Here is a 19,985-nt window from a genome sequence, read left to right on the forward strand (position 1 = left end):
CCAGGTTAATACTCTACATATTAAGAAAACTTTGGGGAGTATTATAATATGCTATTATTATTTCATTTCTCCTATATGCAGAATTCCATTTTTCTTGCCCTTCAACTAAATTAAATACTGTAAATCACAGCTTTATTGATAGGAAAGGCAGTATTTGCACTACTCTTAAAAATACCATCCCCAAGAGGCCAACTTCACTAATGAAAAAAAAAAAAAGAGTGGAGTTTGCCAAGCCAAATGCATTGCCTACTGTGAGGGGGCTGGGCATTTAGATCTGGTGGCAACACTAGATGTCTAAGTCATAAAGCTTTTGCCAAGTCATCCACTCTGGGAATGTGATTATCACACAAAATCAGCATGAAAATAATTTCAAAAGAATTGTTCACCTTTGGTATTTTCACTATCCCTAAAGATTTCATCACCCCATATTTAATTCTGACAAAGGAGAAACAAATGTCCTATTGTCACTCCATACCTCTGGCCATATATGATCCATAGAATAGAACATAGCAACAAACACACTTCACTCTGTGCCTACCATTAAAAGAAATTACTGAGCACCTGCCATTTGTCCAGCCCTGTTCTAGGCAAAATGTGGGGCAGAGAAAACAAGGTTTCATGAAAACAGTAGTGATGTAGACTAGGATCTGCTAATAACTAGTTGTTTGACCATAGCGAAGTCATTTTTTTTCCCTAGAGTTTTTTTTCTTCCTCTTTAAAATGCAGATAGTATGATATACTTGAGTAAGTGTATCAGTACAAGTATTGATGGAGAGTTACCCAGACCAAGGTATTCTGTGGTCTCCAACCTTCCTTGATTCTGTAATTTAGGGAGTTTGCATCCTTGTTGAGGACACAAAGCTAAAATGAATGAAACCATTTGCAAATACTTAAGCACTAAATTGTTTGGTATTGCCTAGAAGTCCAAAAATAAAAAATAAATAAACAAATAAGGAAAAATAATAAATTGAGGATGGAATAATTGGTGCATCTGGGTGGTTCAGTCAGTTAAGTGTCTACCTTTGGCTCAGGTCATGATCCCAGGATCCTGGGATCTAGCCCTGCATTGCATCAGGCTCCCTGTTCAGAGGGGAGTCTGCTTCTCCCTCTCCCTCTGCCCCTCCCCACCCCACTCATGGTCTCTCTTTCTGTCAAATAAAAAAATAAAATCTTAAAAAAAATAAATTGAAGTTGGAATAATTAATGGTTTCTCACAGGAGGAAGGAATTATATTGAATAGAATCTAGGTAAATGGAGGAGGAAAAAATGAACCATATATTCTGAAGGAAGATAAAACATTAATATTTTAAAAAATGTGGGTATGGGGTATCAGGAAATATTCCTGACAAAAAGAGAGGATGGATATTACAGAGAGACATATTAAGGCCTGATGGTGCTTAGAAATTGAGCCTGATGGGACCCAGACTGGAGGCCAATTATAGTTTATTAAGCAAGGAAAGGAATTGATGAGAAGCTATGTTTGCAGAAGAATCTAAACAGTGGTGAAAATCTAGAAGTTTAGACTATGATCTCCATATTACTCACTGCCCATTGCCAGTACTCAGTCCAGTGCCTAGCATAAAGTACTCAATACATGGAAAGACTGAAGTCAGTCATGCACTGATAAGGGTTTGGAATAGAGCGATAGCAGTGGGAATAAAGGAGTTTCATTACTCAGTGACAGTTCATTAAAATTACTAAGTATAAAGAAAAATAAAAGCAAAATAATAATAAGATCAATAATAATATAAATAAATAAACCGTAATAGCACTGTGGCACAATTGGGAAATCAAATCTGAAATAGGACTATATATATCTTCTGTGACTGTCCAGTGTCTCTCTTTGTCCTGAACCCTGGAACCATTATCAACATATTTCCTAACTTTGAAGCAACATAGAGCCATCAACAGCAGAGTGAGGCTGTATTTCGTGGTAAGGAATGATGAGCCAAAGTAGTCTACAGTATGGTGGGGTATAATTATAATTACTAATCTGCCTCAAGGTGAAGAGGTGTGCCAAGAAGTTTGAGACAAAGATCTCCTGGTGTTTTACTGGTAGCACACAATCTGAGATTGGGTTACTCTATGTATTATACCCTCACGTCTTTACTGAAATGCCTGGCTTTCTACTTTTTCTCTCTACCCCCATTCAAGGTTCACCACAACCCTTAAGACTCAGCTCTTTCATTAAGAATGTCCACGGTACAGCATCAGCCCACAGCAGTTTTTGAAAAGCCATCTGAACCATCATTAGGAATATATTGCTTTCATTGTCACTTAATTTTTCATTTGTATAAGTCCCTGAGGAACTAGAACAAGTATGGATCCAGATTTTTGTGGATCCTGAAATTTATACAGTGTGGAGTCTTTCTTTTAAAAAAAATACAAAATTGTAAATTAAAAATTAGAGACAAAGCTCTGGAATAGCTGGTCCATGCAAGTGAAGAGCCCCAAAGCTTAAGCTTCACTGTAAATCTACTTCTGTTGGACATTTATTTAATCCCCATAGAACGTCCAGCACAGGGCTATGCATACTAACTACCCATGTTACATTCTTTCCCTTAGCAATTTCATCTAAACTATAGCTAAAACTATCCCGATAGGGAAATATTCCATGATCCTCAGTCACGCGGTTCTTTTTCTGAACACCAGAGTTCTCAGATTCACTTGTCAATGAGCAACTTCACCTGAATACCTCACAGCCCCTCAAACTCAGTTTAACCAACCAAATTAATCTTAGTTTGAAAATCTATTTAATTCCACATATCCTTTCATATTTGTTCCTAGCCTCCCCATATCTGTATTTCCAGTAATACTTTACCTTGTTTACTTAGGACTCTCCCTCTTTCTCTATCATTCTGCCAGCCTTCTCATTTCCATTTCCAATCAATATTTTAATTGAAACTATCCTTACCTCCTCTAGGTTTGAAAAGTAATAATTTATTTACATGTGAGATATATAATGTCTACTGATAATGCTTAAGGTTCGTATGGAAGTTTGGAAACTTTGCAAAAATTCTGTAGTTGCCCAAGAGACTAGGATTGGGAACTGATTGCCTAACCCTTTTCTCTTGGGACTAATATTGAATGAAACTGAGACATTATCCACAAGGAATTAACTCTGACATATTTAGGACTTTGTTAGATAATTTTTAGGATTCCTTGTCATTATCTTTTAACAAGTTCTATTTTTATTTTAGCATCCACCAATTTTCCATTGGGGAACTGACATTCGTGGGAATATTTTCAGCTTTACACACAGATAACCCACTTTGGAATGGAGCTATGCGTGTTTTACTGACATGCTGACATCTGGTCCTTTCCTAATCTGCTTGGCCCTAACCTGTCTCTGTCTTTTCATTTCTCCCTTCAAATCCTCACTTTTGATTGTCTGAACTTTCTGAGCTCTTTCAAAACTATTACCCAAAATGCTACATTATGTATTTAAAAGTCACCCAGTTCCATAGGCAAAGCTTGTGCATCAATGATTCTTTTGTTATGAATACGGCTAAGGTAATGATGAAGTTAATGGCTAAGAACCTGTCAACTCAACAGGAAAGAGACTGGTTTAATATTCTGATAATTGCTGTTTACAAATTTTAACAGTTGAACTTTCAGGTAAATTAAAGTCATTTTATAAAAAATAAAATAAGGAAACATGCATACAAAAAATAAAGCAAAAAGGCTGAAGTTGGTGAAAGAGACTGGGGTCAGCAAGATTGGGAAATATGATTTACCTAGATATATTGAGGGATGCCATTCATTACTTGACCTCGTATTTAGCGGCAGCAGAGATTATCTGAATTGTAAGCACAGCAAATCATTCAAGTTCTTTTGCTTCATTATTTACGGGACAGGTAGGTGATACAAAAAGTAAGGGAGTGATACAAAGCAATTTAGGAATAGCAGATTTACCCACAGGTAAAGCCCATGGACACTGCTACTCCGCTCCCATTTTACTGGAGATGACCTCTGATGATACTGGGGGAGTCAGCAGAGAGAAAGTTCTTACATCAAATAGCTGGGGATACTTAATCCTGTCAGGGCTCAGAGGGAGCCAGGACTGGAGGGTTCAAGGCCTAGGATATTTCAGTCCTCAGAGTAGAAAGAGAACCAACAGGAAGCATGAATTTGGAGACAGTATCATGTTTTACTCATTGGGAGAGTAAACAAAGTAACAATTTGAGCCATACTGAACAGTGTAAGAAATGAGGCCCCCACTTGACCTAATCAATCTTACCTATCTCTATGAAACTGCATGAATATAAAAGTATCTTTCTAAAACTAGATTTGTCTTAATATTGATCTACATAGAAAGATGAAAGACCTAAATAGATCTTCCATTTTAATGAAACACAATCCCTCTCTCTTAACATGTTTGCAAATTCTCCAGTGGGAAGAAAGTAGTAGAGGTATGAATATTAAAACCCACTGAAAAATGATTAGATAATATATTTCTGAATGAAATTCTTCATAAGCAATCAAAGTTATAATGGATGCCAGGAAAATAAAATAAATAAATAAACACATACAAAATAAATTAGAGTAGAAACACAGAATATCAGAGAATGAGAGAACATTAGTGGTAGTAGATGAGAAATCATCTGTTTCAACCTTCTACTTACATAAAGGTTTTTGGGTTTTGGTCCTTTTTAAGTAACATTTCTTAATTGTGGTTACCTGGCCTCTGCAAGGAAACTATTCCACTTGGCAGAATAGCAAGGGACATTTATAAAATAAATATACCCACACCCAGATACAGATATAGATGATATAGTTATAGTATATAATTATAGATCTTAATTTTACAGGTCCTTCTTATTTCATTCTTATACTAGCCTTCTGAGGTAAGAGGGTAAGTATTATTACCGTTTTCATTTTATAAATAGAGGACCTGAGTCCCAGCAGGGATAATTTGCCCTTTTTTGCCCTTGCTTACAAAGCTGGGGATTGGTAGAGGAATACTTGGGAGCTTAGTCTCCTGGCTTAAAAGCTGTGTTATTTCCATCATGCCATAAAACTATTTGAAAGATCATTTATAAAAGAATTCAGCCTGATTTACTTATTTAAATTATGTTCTATTTAAATTATAAACTAGCCTAAATTCTTTCCTTTTTTATCCTTCTTTATTTTGGGGGGGGGGTGGGGAGATGAAGTATGATATAAACACACATACATATGAATAACATTCTTTTATATAGAGAGTGATAATTTACCTCTCTGTAAGCTTTCATCCATTTTTACCTTATAATTCTGTCAAAAAAGAGAATCCTTTTATCTTTGTGCCATACACATAGTATCACACAAAGCTATCCTCTTATTTTTGTGTTATACACGTGGCAGCAAGTTTGCTTCCCATGTTTTTATCCAAGTATTGAACATGGCCAAAGACAGACAGAGAGAATCCTTCACCACTGTCAATCAGTATTTCTTTGGCATGATTATCCAATTAACTGAAAAAAATCTAGCTCATTATAGACCAATAATCTGTTTATATGTCTATCAGGAGAAACTTGTCAAAATACAGATACTTAGAGTAAATGACATTTCCCTGATCTACCAGTCCAGAATTTTGTTTGTTTTAAAGAAATCTATTTACCATAGAAGAGATACATGACAGTTTGTTCCCTAGGAACCCGTATTGGCCTCTAGTGGTCACTGCTTCCTTTTTAAAATGCTCTAGTATTTAGGCTTTTATCGTTTTATTGATTTAATATCATTTCCCCCTTTTAACTAGGACAATATTATATGTCACCAATATTGTGAAATGGTTTCTGTTTTCTACAGGGTTTCAAATGTTAGCAATAGTATGTCTATAATCATACTACTGAGTTGTTTTATTGCTCTGGATATAATGCATCTGAGTCTTACACCCGAATTTATTTCTATTATTCTAATCATTTCTTCACTTGCCTTGAATCTTTAATATTGAAAAGGGTATAAAAGCATAATTATGGTAATTTTACTTGATAAACAAGTTGAAATTTAATTTAAATTCTTATTCTTCTCCTTCAGTGGCCAGTCTATTTCAGCAAGCATGCTTGTTAACAGATCACAAGATCTCTTGGTGACTTAGAATGAAAGAAAATGGAAATTTAGTCTAGAATTGAGATCAGAAATATGAAGAATTGACTTCACATTTTTTTTAAGTTATTTCTCACTTAGCTAATATATCATTAGTGTTTATCCTATAATCCAAATAAAAGAAATGTTATCTGATCTTATGTTACTACTTAGGGACTAATATGTATGTTAACCAAGATACAATGAAATAAGAAACATTAAGTCTGGGAAAAAAAAGAAACATTAAGTCTGACTTCTCTTACAAAATAATTTTGGCACGTGCATAATGACTAATTAAAAAATAAAACATATTAAAACAAATTTAAAAAGGCATCATGTGATGCTTCTTATATATTGTACCTGTTAATATACTTGATAACCTGGAAAATTAATTTTCTGCAATAAACTTCTCCACATTGGTGCATCAAATTAAATTAGATTCCTATTAAAGTATACTATGACCCAAGTTAACAATAATATTCAGATTCATATTGTGTGTATATAAATTTATTGTACATATAAAAAACACATGTATGCTTTTGCTTTTTATGTATTATTATTATTATAAGCAAAAGAAACTAAATGTTTTTTAAATCTGTGTTCAAAAAATCCATACAATTTAATTAAGTACATTTATGACATAATTTGTTTACACATCATAACACATTCTATATAAATACATACTTTTATTTTTAGAAGAACTAGATTTTAAATTGTTTTGTTTTTATACAAATATTAAGGCATTAATGCAAAAATATTTTTAAATTTCCTATGCCATGACATTTATAAGATAATGCAGTTTATTTTTTTTTATTTGAGCATATCACCATCCCACTTATGACATCACATACGTCTTCTAATGAACTCAATCATATTAAAAAACTTAATGTCAGACCAGACCAACATCTTTAAGAGGTAAGTAGGAATTATATCCATTTGGAGTTAAAACAATAAAAGCTAATTCCCAACTTTTTACAGTTAAGGTTTTGCAGAACTAAAGCCTAAATCCCTTGGTGTTCAATCTAGAGGTTATCTGATCTATAGACTTTAGGCAGTTCCTTGAGGTGCTGATGATTTTAGATATAATTAGCTCATTATATTAGAGTAACAAAAGATAGAAGAGGGACTCCTGGGTGGCTCAGTGGATTGAACATCCAACTCTTGATTTTGGCTCAGGTCATGATCTCAGGTTAATTAGATCAAGCCACAAGTTGGGCTCCGTGCTCAGCAGGGAGTCTGCTTGAGATTCTCTCTCTCCCTCTCTCTTTGCCCCTCCCCTTGCTCACACACCCTCTCTCTCCCCCCCATAATAAATAAATATTTTTAAAATGCATTTAAAAAGATAGAATAAAGGTCAGAAAGTCAAAGAAAAATCCATCTGCTAAGTTAATGATTCTGCAATAAAAAATGCTGATCTTAAGATATGCTCTTATAATTACATCATGAACATGCATAAGATGACAACAATCTTAGTTATCTCAAGACAAAGATCAGCTAAAAATTGGCAACCATATGTGACTCAAACCCCATAAAACAAACAGGTCTGATATAGGCGTGCTAGAGTGAAGTATGACTGAAAAAGCACAAAAATTAGAAATTAGGAAACCAAGTAATTTTCCCAATCAATATTTTCACATGTATACATTTGGCTATGCATGACTTGGTGCTGAACTGCATGACTCAGTTTTGTCTATATTGTTCCTAGCAGAGAAGTGTGGCAAATAGTAGCATGACTAAAGCACTATTTTAGAAAAGATATTATTAACTTTTGATAACTTCAAAATACAGAAATGCATCGCCAAAAAAAATTATAATGGAATAAATAGTAATGCATTATTGTATGAGAAGCTGGGTTTCATTTTCCTCAGTTATAGTCTTTTTCTCTGACCTCATATAAATAATGCTTTTGTGCATTATGGCAAAACATACAGAGAGAATTTGGGATTATTAAGTCCACTGTAGGGGTGCCTGGGTGGCTCATTCAGTTAAGCGTCTGCCTTTGGCTCAGGTCGTGATCCCAGTGTCCTGGGATTGAGCCCCACATCCAGCTCCCTGCTCAGCGGGAGCCTGCTTCTCCCTCTCCTCCCCGCTTGTGCTCTCTCTCTCTATCTCTGTCACTATCTGTGTCTCTCTCTCAAATAGGTAAATAAAATCTAAAAAAAAAAAAAAGTCCACTGTACATTCAAGTTTGAATTTCACCAGGAGTGAGTAAAGAGCTCAACACTGCAAAACCCAAGTAGGCATCATTGTTCAGTATGAATAATTACTTTGAGTCAGATGAGTGCAAGTGATCTGTACTTTGTCTTTGTACTTACTACTTTCACAAGAAAGTAGAACAGATGAGGTGAATATACCTGTTGCACAACAATCCTGCCAACCATAAGCAACTCCCAAATCCTCAACTTAGTCTCTGAAAGTTCACAGCCACCTCTAGAGGGAGAAAGCCTCAACAGTTATCAGAAGGTATATTCCTTCTCTAAAACTACCTGAGATTCTGAGCTTTTCATGGACATTGGACATGACTCACTTCAGGAGCACTGAGTGACTCCTAGTTTTGTCAAAAGCTCATCCATCAGTGAATGGAGCACACTTTATCTGGGCACCTGTGAATAAAGTTTTGGGTTCCCCTAAAATGCTCCTAGGCCTTTCTCATGCTCTAGAAAGCTGTGCTTAAAAAGAATAGCTGCAGTGGGAAATGTTGCGAGTGTTTCTAGCCAAGCCCCTTATCCTCCTAACCAATGATCAGAAAATAATCCATCTCTGATTTTACTACTTAACCTTCCTCAACCACACATTTATAATTTCCCTAGTAGTGACTGGTTGTATCACTAACATATCTTGCTTCATCCCTGTCTCCTTCAAACTTATTTCTTCTTCCATGAACCAATTTCTGATCTGCTTGATTTACAGTATGACTACCTCTCTCTGTTTAATTCAGTGGATAAATGTTTATCTGAGCACCTACAGGTACTAAGCAAAATTCCTAGATGGAAAATTAAAGTAGATGAGACATCTGTCTTTGAAGGACTGATAGTACATTTGAGGCAAGAAAAGAATGCCTTTAAAGTGAGTAAATGCTAAGCTGAGGTATGCATATACCCAGCAATCCCACTTCTAGGCATATATCTGAAGGAAATCAGTGTCCTAAAGAAGTATCTGTACTCCCATGTTCACTACAGCATTATTCACAATAGCCAGAATATGGAAATAACCCAAGCATTCATAGATGAATAAATGGAAAAAGAAAACATGAGATGTATCTATATCTACATCATTATATCTATCTCTGTCTACACACACACACACACACAATGGAATGTTATTTAGCTATAAAAATATTTTAAATCTTGCCATTTGCAACAGCATGGGTAAACCTGGGGGGTATTACGCCAAATGAAAAAAAGGTAGATAAAAGCAAATACTGTACAATCTCAATTATATATGGAATCTAAAAAAGGTCTAAGTCATAAAAACAGAGAATAGAATGGTGGTTGCCATGGACTGGAAGGTGGTGAAAATGGGGAGATACTGGCCAAAGGGTAGACTTTGAGTTATAAGATGAATACATTCTGGAGATCTAATGTACATCATGGTGACAATGGTTCATAATGCTGTGCTGTAATTTGCAAGAGAGTGGGTGTTCTTATCACACACAAAGAAAGGTAGCTAAGTGAAGTGATAGATGTGTGAGTTAACTTGATTGTACTAATCATTTATAATGTGTGTGTGTGTATCAAATCATCACACTGTACAGCTTAAATATATAAAATTTTATTTATCAATTGTACCTCAATAAAGCTAGGAGAGAAAAAAAACAGATATGCAGAGAGGCTATCACCAATAATAGAGTACTTAGCCCAGTTTGGGAGAATAAGAGAAGATTCCTGAATGAGATATCACCAAAACTAGCCTTGAGCCTGGAAGCAGCAAGGAGGTAACCTAGAAAGAAATACGGTTGGAAAGAGTGGAGTGGTGGGGGGAGAGAAGGTTCTAGGTAGAGAGAGTTTCATGAACAAAGGTAAGAGACATAAGTGTGTGTGTACATGCATTCACATGCTCATGAACAGAGAATGTAAGTGGTTCTGAATTAGTAGATGCAATGAGGTAGCAGGGCATGAGAGTTATCTAAGCTAAGGACCTCTGACTTTATGTTGTAGATAATGAGAAGACTTTGAAGGATCTGGTGATATTTACAGATTGACACTGGAAAACAATAGGCCTAGAATAGTCAGGCGAGGTCAGATCCATGATTCTGCCAACTACCTGGGGTCTGAAAGGGATTAAGCAGAATAAAGATGTAATCTAGCAAAGTTGCCTAAGTCAGGGAGAAGTAAGTAGTGTTAATTCTTACCTCATTTCAGAATTCTATCTCTATCTTTTCCCCACCTCATTAGACCAGGTTTTATGATCCCGAACAAGTTTAAAAAGATGGAGTTCAGTGCTCTGAGATTTATCTTTGTGTTACCCCTTGGTTACAACAGCTTTGATACAGAACTTCATTTGTATCCTTGACCAAGTTAGCTATCTTGGTAGTAATTCTGGGGTCTAAGTCCCTTATTACCGAGGGCTCCGTCGTGCGTAAGCCAGCCCTTATCCCGTGGACTTTGTTCTACTCTGAGCCTCTGCCTTGTGGCTAAGTCTCTATACGAGCTGACATACCTCACCTGCCTGCCTACCTGTAGGGCTCACTCTGAGTTGCTAACCTGTTATTTTCCCCTTACTGTGCTTTGTCCTTTTTTTGGTGTAACATGTTGGACCTCCCTTGGCTCACCTGCTAAAAAAGCTTCATGAAACCTTATTCTACATGACACACAAGAAACCCCCTAGGCATTTGTAGTAGAACTTAGCATCCAGTGCCTCCACCATCCCAGGAAACTGGTCTGTATCTATGTCCAGTTCCTCCCAGTGACCACCGTCAGCCCCACTGTTAGCCCAAAATAAATTCTATACAAATTAGAAAATAAATTCTACCTTCCTCAAAGAATTTTAAGTGTAATCTACAGTGACTACAATGGGTAGAGCACCCCTTGAAGTTGTGTAAAGGTGACTACAATGGGTAGAGCACCCCTTGAAATTGTGTAAAGGATAGCCTACAAACTGAAAGCAGAGCCTTGGACCATGATCTCACTGTGCAGTCATCCTCATCAGGATCTCTAAGAGGACAAGTAATAGGAGACTTAACCAGGTAGAAAGTCATACGTAACAATAAGGAGGTAGTAGGGCTGAGGAACCCAAGTCAAATACCGGGGTAAAGAGTAAGAATTCAGATAAGAAATCTGAGTAACAGGCAGAGTATCAGAAACAAAAAGGAAAATAAAACAAAACAAAACTTAAAAAAATGTTATATAGATTCTGCAAAGTACAAGACTGGCTTTGCAAATATGATAAGATGGAAGCTGCAAGTGAAGAAAGAAAGCCTATGTGGTCAAGAGAGATGATAGTGGACATGTAAACAGTAAAGTATTTACTGAAAACTTCCTCCTTGACCAGCACTAGCTGGAAGATCATTCATAGGAAAGCTTAGCTTTGATTTTCAGGGATGAGAGAGAGAAAAGAGGAAAGGAAGAAGAGGGGAAAGGAGGAGAGATGAGAGAGAGAGAGGGGAGAGAAGCATAGAAAAAGGAAGAGACAGGAGAGGAGACAAGTGGAGGGGAGGGGAAACATAGAGAGGGGAGGAGAGAAAGCAGAGAAGAAAGGGGAAGACACTTTTGGCGTAATTTTAAATAGCATATCATGAGATAGCATGAAAACCAGGAAGATAACTTCATGGCTACTGTGGAATAAAAATCTCTGAATGAGAAATAGGAGACATGAATTCTAGTTCTAATCACACATCTTTAGACAACCAACTAAATTTTTCTCTTCTCAGTTATATCCATTTATTATTTTTTTTTAATTGAGAGAGAGAGAGAGAGAGAGAAAGCGCGTGCATAAGCTGGGGGGAGGGGCAGAGCGAGACGGAGAAGCAGAATCCTTGCCGAGCAGGGAGCCCGATGCGGGTATCGATCGATCCCAGGACCCTGGGATCATGACCTGAGCCGAAGGCAGACACTGAGCCACCCAGGCGCCTCTCCAGTTACATCACTTTAAAATGAGATGGTGGAGGTGCTTGGGGGGTACTCATCTCAGGTGATGCTCTCACTGGGGAGTCTGCTTGCCTTATCCCTCTCCTCCTGCCCCCCACCCCGCTTGCACACTCTGTCTCTGTCTCTCTCAGTGAATAAATACATAAAAATAAATAAATAAATAATAAATAAAAGAAATGAGATGGTGGATTGCCTAATCTCCAAGGCCATTCCTAGTCTAGATTGCCACAGGTTTATCCTATAGTAATAAACAAAATCTGAAGGAAAGTGTTTGATTTTGTGAAGGTTAATCACTCATTAACTTGAGGTTATGTTTTGATTATAAGTGACTGCAAAAAAGTGCTCACTCGCCCTGTACTCCTGATAAGAAACTCAACTAATATTCTAAGATACATGTAACTTTAAACGACTTTAAAGGGGGAAAAATGATACAAACATGGAGCAGATGGCCATCCTGACCACAGATATAAAAACAAAAAGCTCATTTTATCAAATTTCCTACTGTTCTAAAGGTTATTTCCTACTATGAATATAATGACAGTGATCTTATTAAGAGCTTATATTTTATGCAATTTTATAGTTTATAGAACACTCTAATACATAGTAGATCATTTGATCATCATAAAAATAGTTTATAAAACACTCTAATACATAGTAGGTCATTTGATCATCATAAAAATAGTTTGTGTAGTAAGCCAAGGAAGTGTCAGTTATTCTCATTTAATAGATCAAACTATTTCAAGCTACTTAGATCTAGGTCTTCTGAGTACTTGTTAAGCATTCTCAACTTATTACATCCTTGAGAGTCTTTACCTATGACACAAAGACTTGATCCTAAGTTTCAGCTAAAGATTGATCACCATGTAAAACTGAGATTAAGTCCACAAACAGATAACTATCATATTGTAAATCATATATTTGTGTATATGGCAACATAAGCGCACACAATTAAGCCTGTTTGAATAAGTTATCACTGAAGACATTTTCCTTACCCAAATATTATCTCTTTTCTCTCTTAGAGATAGCACTGAAAAAACATAGTAGAACTGTTTTGTGTCTTCCCTAATATAAATGAAAGTGAGAACACAAGACAATAATCTTTCAAAAACCAAGTTTTAATGCTATTTCAATAGATACTATGTAAATTGGATCCATTTTAAAATAAAGTCACTCCATTTTCTATGACATTGTAGTTATGGGATAGTGTGGTAAAGAAATAGATCTCATTCTTCTCTCCCAATTCAGTCTGTACATCTCTGCTGTTGACATATTTCCCAAGCCATACGACATGAATGACTTTTTTACTACATAGCCATTAAGCACTGCCCCAAAGGTGTTTTGTAAAAGAGATACCTCAACTGATAAAGCAGTGGTTCTCAACTCTATATACATATCAGAATCATTTAAAAAAAAATCTATGCCAGGCCCTACCAAAACTAATTAAATAAGAACTTCCGGAAGTAGAAAATATGTGGCTTAGGTATTTTTTGAAAGGTCTCCAGTTGACTTGTACAGCCATGGTTGTGAACCATCTCAAGCAGCACTTCTCCAACTTTAAGGTGCTTGTGAATCACTTGGGGATCTTGTTAAAATGCAGATTCTGATCTGTTAGGTCTGGGATAGACCCTGAGATTTTGGATTTCAAAAAGCAACTGTGTGATACCTAAAGTAGTCATCTGCAGAACACACTTGTAATAGCAAGAGTCAGTGGTTCTCAAAGTGTGGCCCAGTCTTGTGGCATTAGCACCGTCAAGAACTTGTTAGAAATGCGAACCTCAGACCCTACCAGAGACTTACTGAATCAGAAACTCTGTAGGTAGAATCTGTGGCATACTGGGTACACAGCCAAGCAATCTGTGTGATAACAAGCACACCTGGTACACCTTCTGATACACATTCAAGTCTGAGAAACACTGGTCTAAGCAAAAGAGCTCCCTAAAGTCCGAACAACCGGTTGAATGTGGTTGGAAAATGACTAATATTCTTATACTTATGAGGCAGTTCACAGTTGAACTTTTATCTCTTCTGAGCTTCTTAAAACAACTCTGTACAGTAACTACAGTAACTAAAAAAGGCAGTTTCAGCATTTTATAAATGAAACCGAAGCTCAAATATTCAAGTTCAGAGTCATGTAGCATACAAGGATGGAACCAAAATTAGAGCCCAAGTCTACTGAGTCATACAAACTAACAAGCAGGACATTCTGAAAACAGGACAAACGGCTGTAAGCCATAAGTAATAGCCTGAAGAGAAGGGCTCTCTAAGGTCCAAGCAAGCGATGACAGCAAGGGTTACCAGCACATAGTTAGGTAACTTCTTATCACATGAGTTACAGACATTTGTACCTGGAGCTCTCAAAGACCGAAGCAAAATACGCACTAATCCTCTTTTCGCCTGAGTTTGCTATTATGTAGAATCAGCTTCAAGAAACACAAGCGTTTAGCCCTCATCCAACTACTTAAGTGGATAAGTCAGTCACCTTTGGTTGTCCACTCCACAATGCTACAAATAATTCATTCAAAGTTCAAAGTCAGATGACATAGAATGGAAAAACCACCCTAATATGTGTGTGGGGGGGTGTTTACATATTTATGTATTTCATATTTATAAAAACAAAAATGATCACAATTTGCATCTGTCACATGAGACTTGGCTGCTGCGTTCCTCTGTCCGTAAATAACAACAAATGCTACAATTCACAGGTGCATCAATGTTAGCAAGTGTACCTAATATGCCATATTCCTAGACAAAATATAGTGTGCTATACTCTATCATTTACCAAAGGTATTTGATAAAGGATTCAATGTGAAATCAACGGTCCTTAAAGTATCAGTAATAACCAATAAATGTTGATTCGTGATTTAGCCACAGAGAAAGAAACCTTCATAATTGTCACAAACTTTCCCCAAAGACCCATGCCCACAAAGTTTGTTTTCAAATAGTGAATTACAAGTGGTAGGAAAATCACATATTGTGTCAGAAATATGTTTGAGTGTTGACACTCTCTTTGTAAATGTAGGCGTTCCAGATGCCTTATAGAAGAGAAGCCCTTTTTCCCTTGAAATTTGCACAAAATTCTCACACTGCACTGTCAAATAATCATATTTTTTGGTTGTTTCCTCTTTTTCCCCTAGTATAAAAACATGGGAATAAAGATCCAGAATTTTGCAAAATTAAAAACTTAGCTATATTGAACTTAGATACTTATTTTCTTATACCTAACTCTTATTAAGTACATTCACATATTAAACGGGAAAAATGCTATCACCATAGAAAGTATTATAGTATCTTCCAAACATCAAAAAGGTCAGAACCGTGAAACAGATAAAATTTCAATACCTCAAATTTAAAATATTTAAATCCACAATAGTATGAAACCTCTGCATTTTATCATATATGCACTTACACAACACGTAAAAATATGCGTATATATATCATTTTTACAAAGTTACCTTTTGAACAGATACATGAGGATCAATTATTTTATAATTATCTTTCTAGACATATGCTACTGAGGTTAAAAATATAGTCAGTGGGACTGTTAAAAATGAAAATTTAAAGCCTAGATTAGAACACTGTTGATTTCCATTTTTCCTTTGACTTATCAAGAAAGCCACATGATTTTAACCTGCTAAGATGAATCAGGAGGTGAATCTCTTTGGGAGCCTGTGTGCAAGGGCAGAAAGTTAGAAAAACCAGTGCTAGAAACGTGTCTAGTAATTGATGAATTCCTGCACCTGTTGGGGGTGGCAGTGAGACAGGTGGGCTCTCTTCAGAAAAACACCTGAGGCACTCCCGTAAGTCAAGTCCTGTGGGTATGTCTTATACTTTACTGTGCTTACAAATATAAATGAGGATTCTGGTTCAGTGTCTAGGAAGAAACCCATGTGCAGCTGCTGCCACTGGTCTCTGGATCATACTTTGACTCTATGCCCTAAGATAGAAGATGGTGTGTGGTTTCCTTTAGCTCTTAAAGGATCTCATAAAGAAGCTCTGAAGATCTAGATTCTTGTCTGGGAAATAACAGGGTGAGGTTGGTATACATGAGAGTACTTCTCTTTCCATCCTGTTCTGTCACCTTCATTCTATAGTCTTTTGTTGTTTTTTTTCCCCCAAAAGATACAAATTACAAAGTAAGACCCCAAGACTAGTATTCATCTCCTATCATAATTATACAAAAATGAGCACCAGTTCCCCAAAAATACACTTTTTCTTTTCATGGGAGTAAGGCAGTAAAGGTAAATGTTTTGGGGATAGTCAGCCAAACTCCTGTCCCTGGACCACCAGAATTATAAAACCTTCCTTGTCTCCTTTTGCCATTTCAGATTATTCAGGGCCACAGATTCACTGAGAGAATTTTTTTTTTTTCTCCTTGCCATTTCACTTTCTCAGTGCCAAACATCTACTGTGGCTTCCAATGAATCAAGTTCTCCTTCCTCTCCTCCCCTGGAAGCTCATGCTCCCAGCAAAATGTCACAAATAAAGTAGAAGCAAGTATTTCCCAGGCTAGACTTGTAAACAGAAAGCAAGAAAACCATTCTTTACCGGGAAACTGACCCACAAAGCTTACTGGGCTCAGTTAAAGTGATTGAGAATAAGGTCAGCTAAGAAAACAAAGGGAACTCTCTCCATAGTTACTTCTGATAGAGCTCCATCAACCCAGAAATAAAAGCCTTGTCCAAGGCAAAGGAAATTAAAAAAAAAAGAGGGCACATTAGGTGAGGTCTGGAAAAGCAACAGACTCTCACAGGTGACTTCGCCACAAGCTCTGTTTGTCTATCTTCTCTTTCCCAGGGAATAACTGCTTCTATATTTACTCTTATTTCTCACTCCCTCCATTTCCACACCGTAATGTCTACTAAAGTGTAATGCTTAAAAACTCCATTTGTTTTAAGCCAGAGACACATGGAAGCACATCGATATCATATGTAGGTATTTATGTAGTAAGATACCTCTCATAGACATAAACTTTTATGCATATGCTATCTGAGAATACAAGAATATCCTTTTCTTCTGAATTAACATTTAAATGTTTACCTAACTCTTTAATAACTGTAGCTTAAAATACGGATGATGCTGACTTACAAAGTTCATGGGCATTTAAATAAAATCTCACACATTCAGGGTATTCACTTACCCCATATTCAGTCTCATAATCAGCAAAAACAGTCTTCTTGGGGATAGCATAAATTTATATAGAGTGCTTCACTAGTAAAGGGTTAATGATGTTAGGGAGTATGAATGTTAGCAGTTGAGATGGCATGCTTATGTGTTTGCAAAAAACATTTTCTGCATCATTCCAAATCCCTTTGCAAACAGATAAATTACTCTATAAATCTTATTACTCCATGTGGATAAATCACACATGCAGGTTTACAGGGCTGGAAAGCTGGTAGGGAAAATCTGCTTTGGAGAGTAGGATCTTTGGGATTCATAATCATTCAAGAGATGAAGAAAGGAGGTTTTTCTTAGTTTTTACAATCTGCAGCAACACACACACACAACACAACACACAACACATACACATTCCTCTCTAACAAAATCTAGAGATCCCAAAGCAGGACACTGTGACAGCCAACCAAATTTATTTCTGAGGAAAGGAAAGAAAACTTTGCTGCTGTAGGCAGCTCTGCTAGAGAACTGCTCCCTGATGCCCCAAGGTTTATGCACTATCAGCTCCTTGCACACAGATTAGAGGTTTACTTTCTATAGTTTACTGTTTTTTATTGCCACAACAAGCAATATTAACTGTATGGACAGACTGACACTGGGTCATTTTATTTGGACAAAATGAGATTTTAAAGGATCTCCAAGGAAAACATTTTTTCTTCATTCTTTTTTTTGAGGGGGGTTATCTGATAGAAATTTAAGAAAGCTAGAAAAAAAAAAAAGACGAGGTGTATGTGCAGTGGGTAGAGGAGGGGAAGAGAGAAGAGAAACATAGGAAAAGAAGCTTGAAGCTTTTTTAGAAATAGAATTACGGCTAGGTTCCTTCTGAGTTTCTCCAGCACACTCTCCCTTATGGGGGTCAAACTCCCAAGGACTGGGACTCTCCCTGTCCAAATTTCCCAATCCCAAATTATATTTCAGAGTTTGGCAGAGCCACACAGAGATAGGACTTTAAGGTCAATAATCAATTTGAAATACCCATTTTACACCAGGTTAATTCTTGCCTAACCTTTGTGCTTAATACTCCTATTCTTAAATATCAGCAATTTGGCAAGTTCCTTTTTTTTTCTTCTCTACTTTCATGTGTTGATGTCTATCCACCTTCCAGAAAAGGCTCAGTAACCAACCGAAGTTCTAAGATTGATTTATTGCCCTCGATGTCAATTAGATGATCCTTACAGAAAGTCTCCAGTCCGAACTACTGCTGGGGCAGAGCAAGAGCCTTGATGCGCATATATTTCTCTCTCTCTTCTTTCTCTCTCTCTCTCTCTCACACACACACACACACAGCATAGAGAATGCAGTACTGTGTACCACTCTCTGAGAGCCATAATTCAACAACTCTTCTTTCCCATTTAAAGAACCCCAACAAAACTCTTAAGTGCAAAGCATCTGAAATTACCAAAGGAAGAATCCTGCCCAAATGTCACTAATACCATAGGTGAAGTTAGGCTTTCTTGGTAAGAGAAACAAGGTCCTAAGAATCCAAACAACATTTAACCAACATTGCTGGTCCTTGACGGGAAACAGAATTCCCTTGAAATTTGTTGGCAGATACCTGGGCCACTCAGTAAAAGGCGCGTGTGCATGCACGGCACACACACACACACACACACACACACACACACACACACACACACACACACAAGCCTGCAGTATCAGAAGCTGGAGTTGAAGATCACACACACACAAACACACACACCCTCTCCCGCACAGCAGAAAAGTTGCCCGAAAGCCCTACCTGAGGATGGCTGTGTCCCCCTGCCTCACGGTGATGTTGTCCGTGCCTCGGTTAAAATCCACGCTGCGAACAGGCAGTCCTGTGGGGAGAAGGCAGAGCAATCTCAGTAGGACTAGCGGCAACTGTTTCCGATCGGGCTGAACTCTGCCGACCATGGTGGCCACGCCGAGGTGCAGGTCCGGGTGTACTCTGGAGGGTGTGTGCGTGCTGCTCACGCCGAGAGGGCTTTACAAACACAGGGCTTTCATCAACAGCCAAGGCAGAATGGGCTTTGCCAGTTTGTGCTCCTTTCCACTTTGCCTCTCTTTCCCTGGCTCAGTCTCTCTTCCCTCTAAGACTTAACAAAGCCCTCATAAAACCCAAGCCGGGGGGTGGGGGGGGCGGGTAGCCAAAGGAGCACAATTTAAAAGGAGGGAGTACAAATATAAAACCCTCTAGAAAAGATGAAAGAGAAAGCTGCAAAAGGAAGGTGTTCTTCTCTGGTCTGTCTGTGGCTGGATGCTCCTTTGCCAGTGTCTGAGCTGAGCTCCTTCCCTCCCTAACCCACTTTCCCAGGCGGGCGGGCAGGCAGGCGAGGGAGCCGGCACCCAAGCCTGCCAGGGAGTGTAAAGAAACCCACACAGCCGCGGCAGCAGCCCAGAGCCTCTCCCCCCTCCCTTTCCTGTTTCTCCCTCCAGTCCCTCCCCTCCGCTCGCACCTCCCCCGCCCCCCGCGGATTTCAACAGCCCCTCCACGTCATCCCCTCCGCCCTCCCTCCGGCCTGGCCCCTCGCTTTGCACAACTGCCCCCTTCAGCAGCCGCCAGCCTCAGTGAAAGCCTGATGCGCCTTTAGGTTGTCAGGACAACAGCTCCATCTGAGGCCTGGCTGATTTCCTTAAGACGAGGGAATGGAGCTTGGATGTACTGTGCAAGAGAAAGGGGAGAAG

The 19,985-nt window shown here is 37.8% G+C and overlaps 1 protein-coding gene across 1 annotated transcript in view; it reads right to left on the reverse strand.

Annotated features, from left to right (window-relative positions):
- The window catches only part of LSAMP (limbic system associated membrane protein), a 642,425-nt gene extending 623,211 nt beyond the window's left edge, over window positions 1–19,214 (reverse strand). Inside the window, exon 1 of the mRNA XM_028110636.2 lies at window positions 19,060–19,214. Coding sequence (XP_027966437.1) covers window positions 19,060–19,214 — 155 coding nt within the window. The remainder of the gene's footprint in view (window positions 1–19,059) is intronic.
- Window positions 19,215–19,985: the final 771 nt, after the last annotated feature.

The sequence above is a fragment of the Eumetopias jubatus genome, unplaced genomic scaffold (genome assembly GCF_037043125.1).
Source record: "Eumetopias jubatus isolate StellerSeaLion01/CBP00866 unplaced genomic scaffold, mEumJub1_p1.0 scaffold_1, whole genome shotgun sequence".
NCBI classification, from domain to species: domain Eukaryota; kingdom Metazoa; phylum Chordata; class Mammalia; order Carnivora; family Otariidae; genus Eumetopias; species Eumetopias jubatus.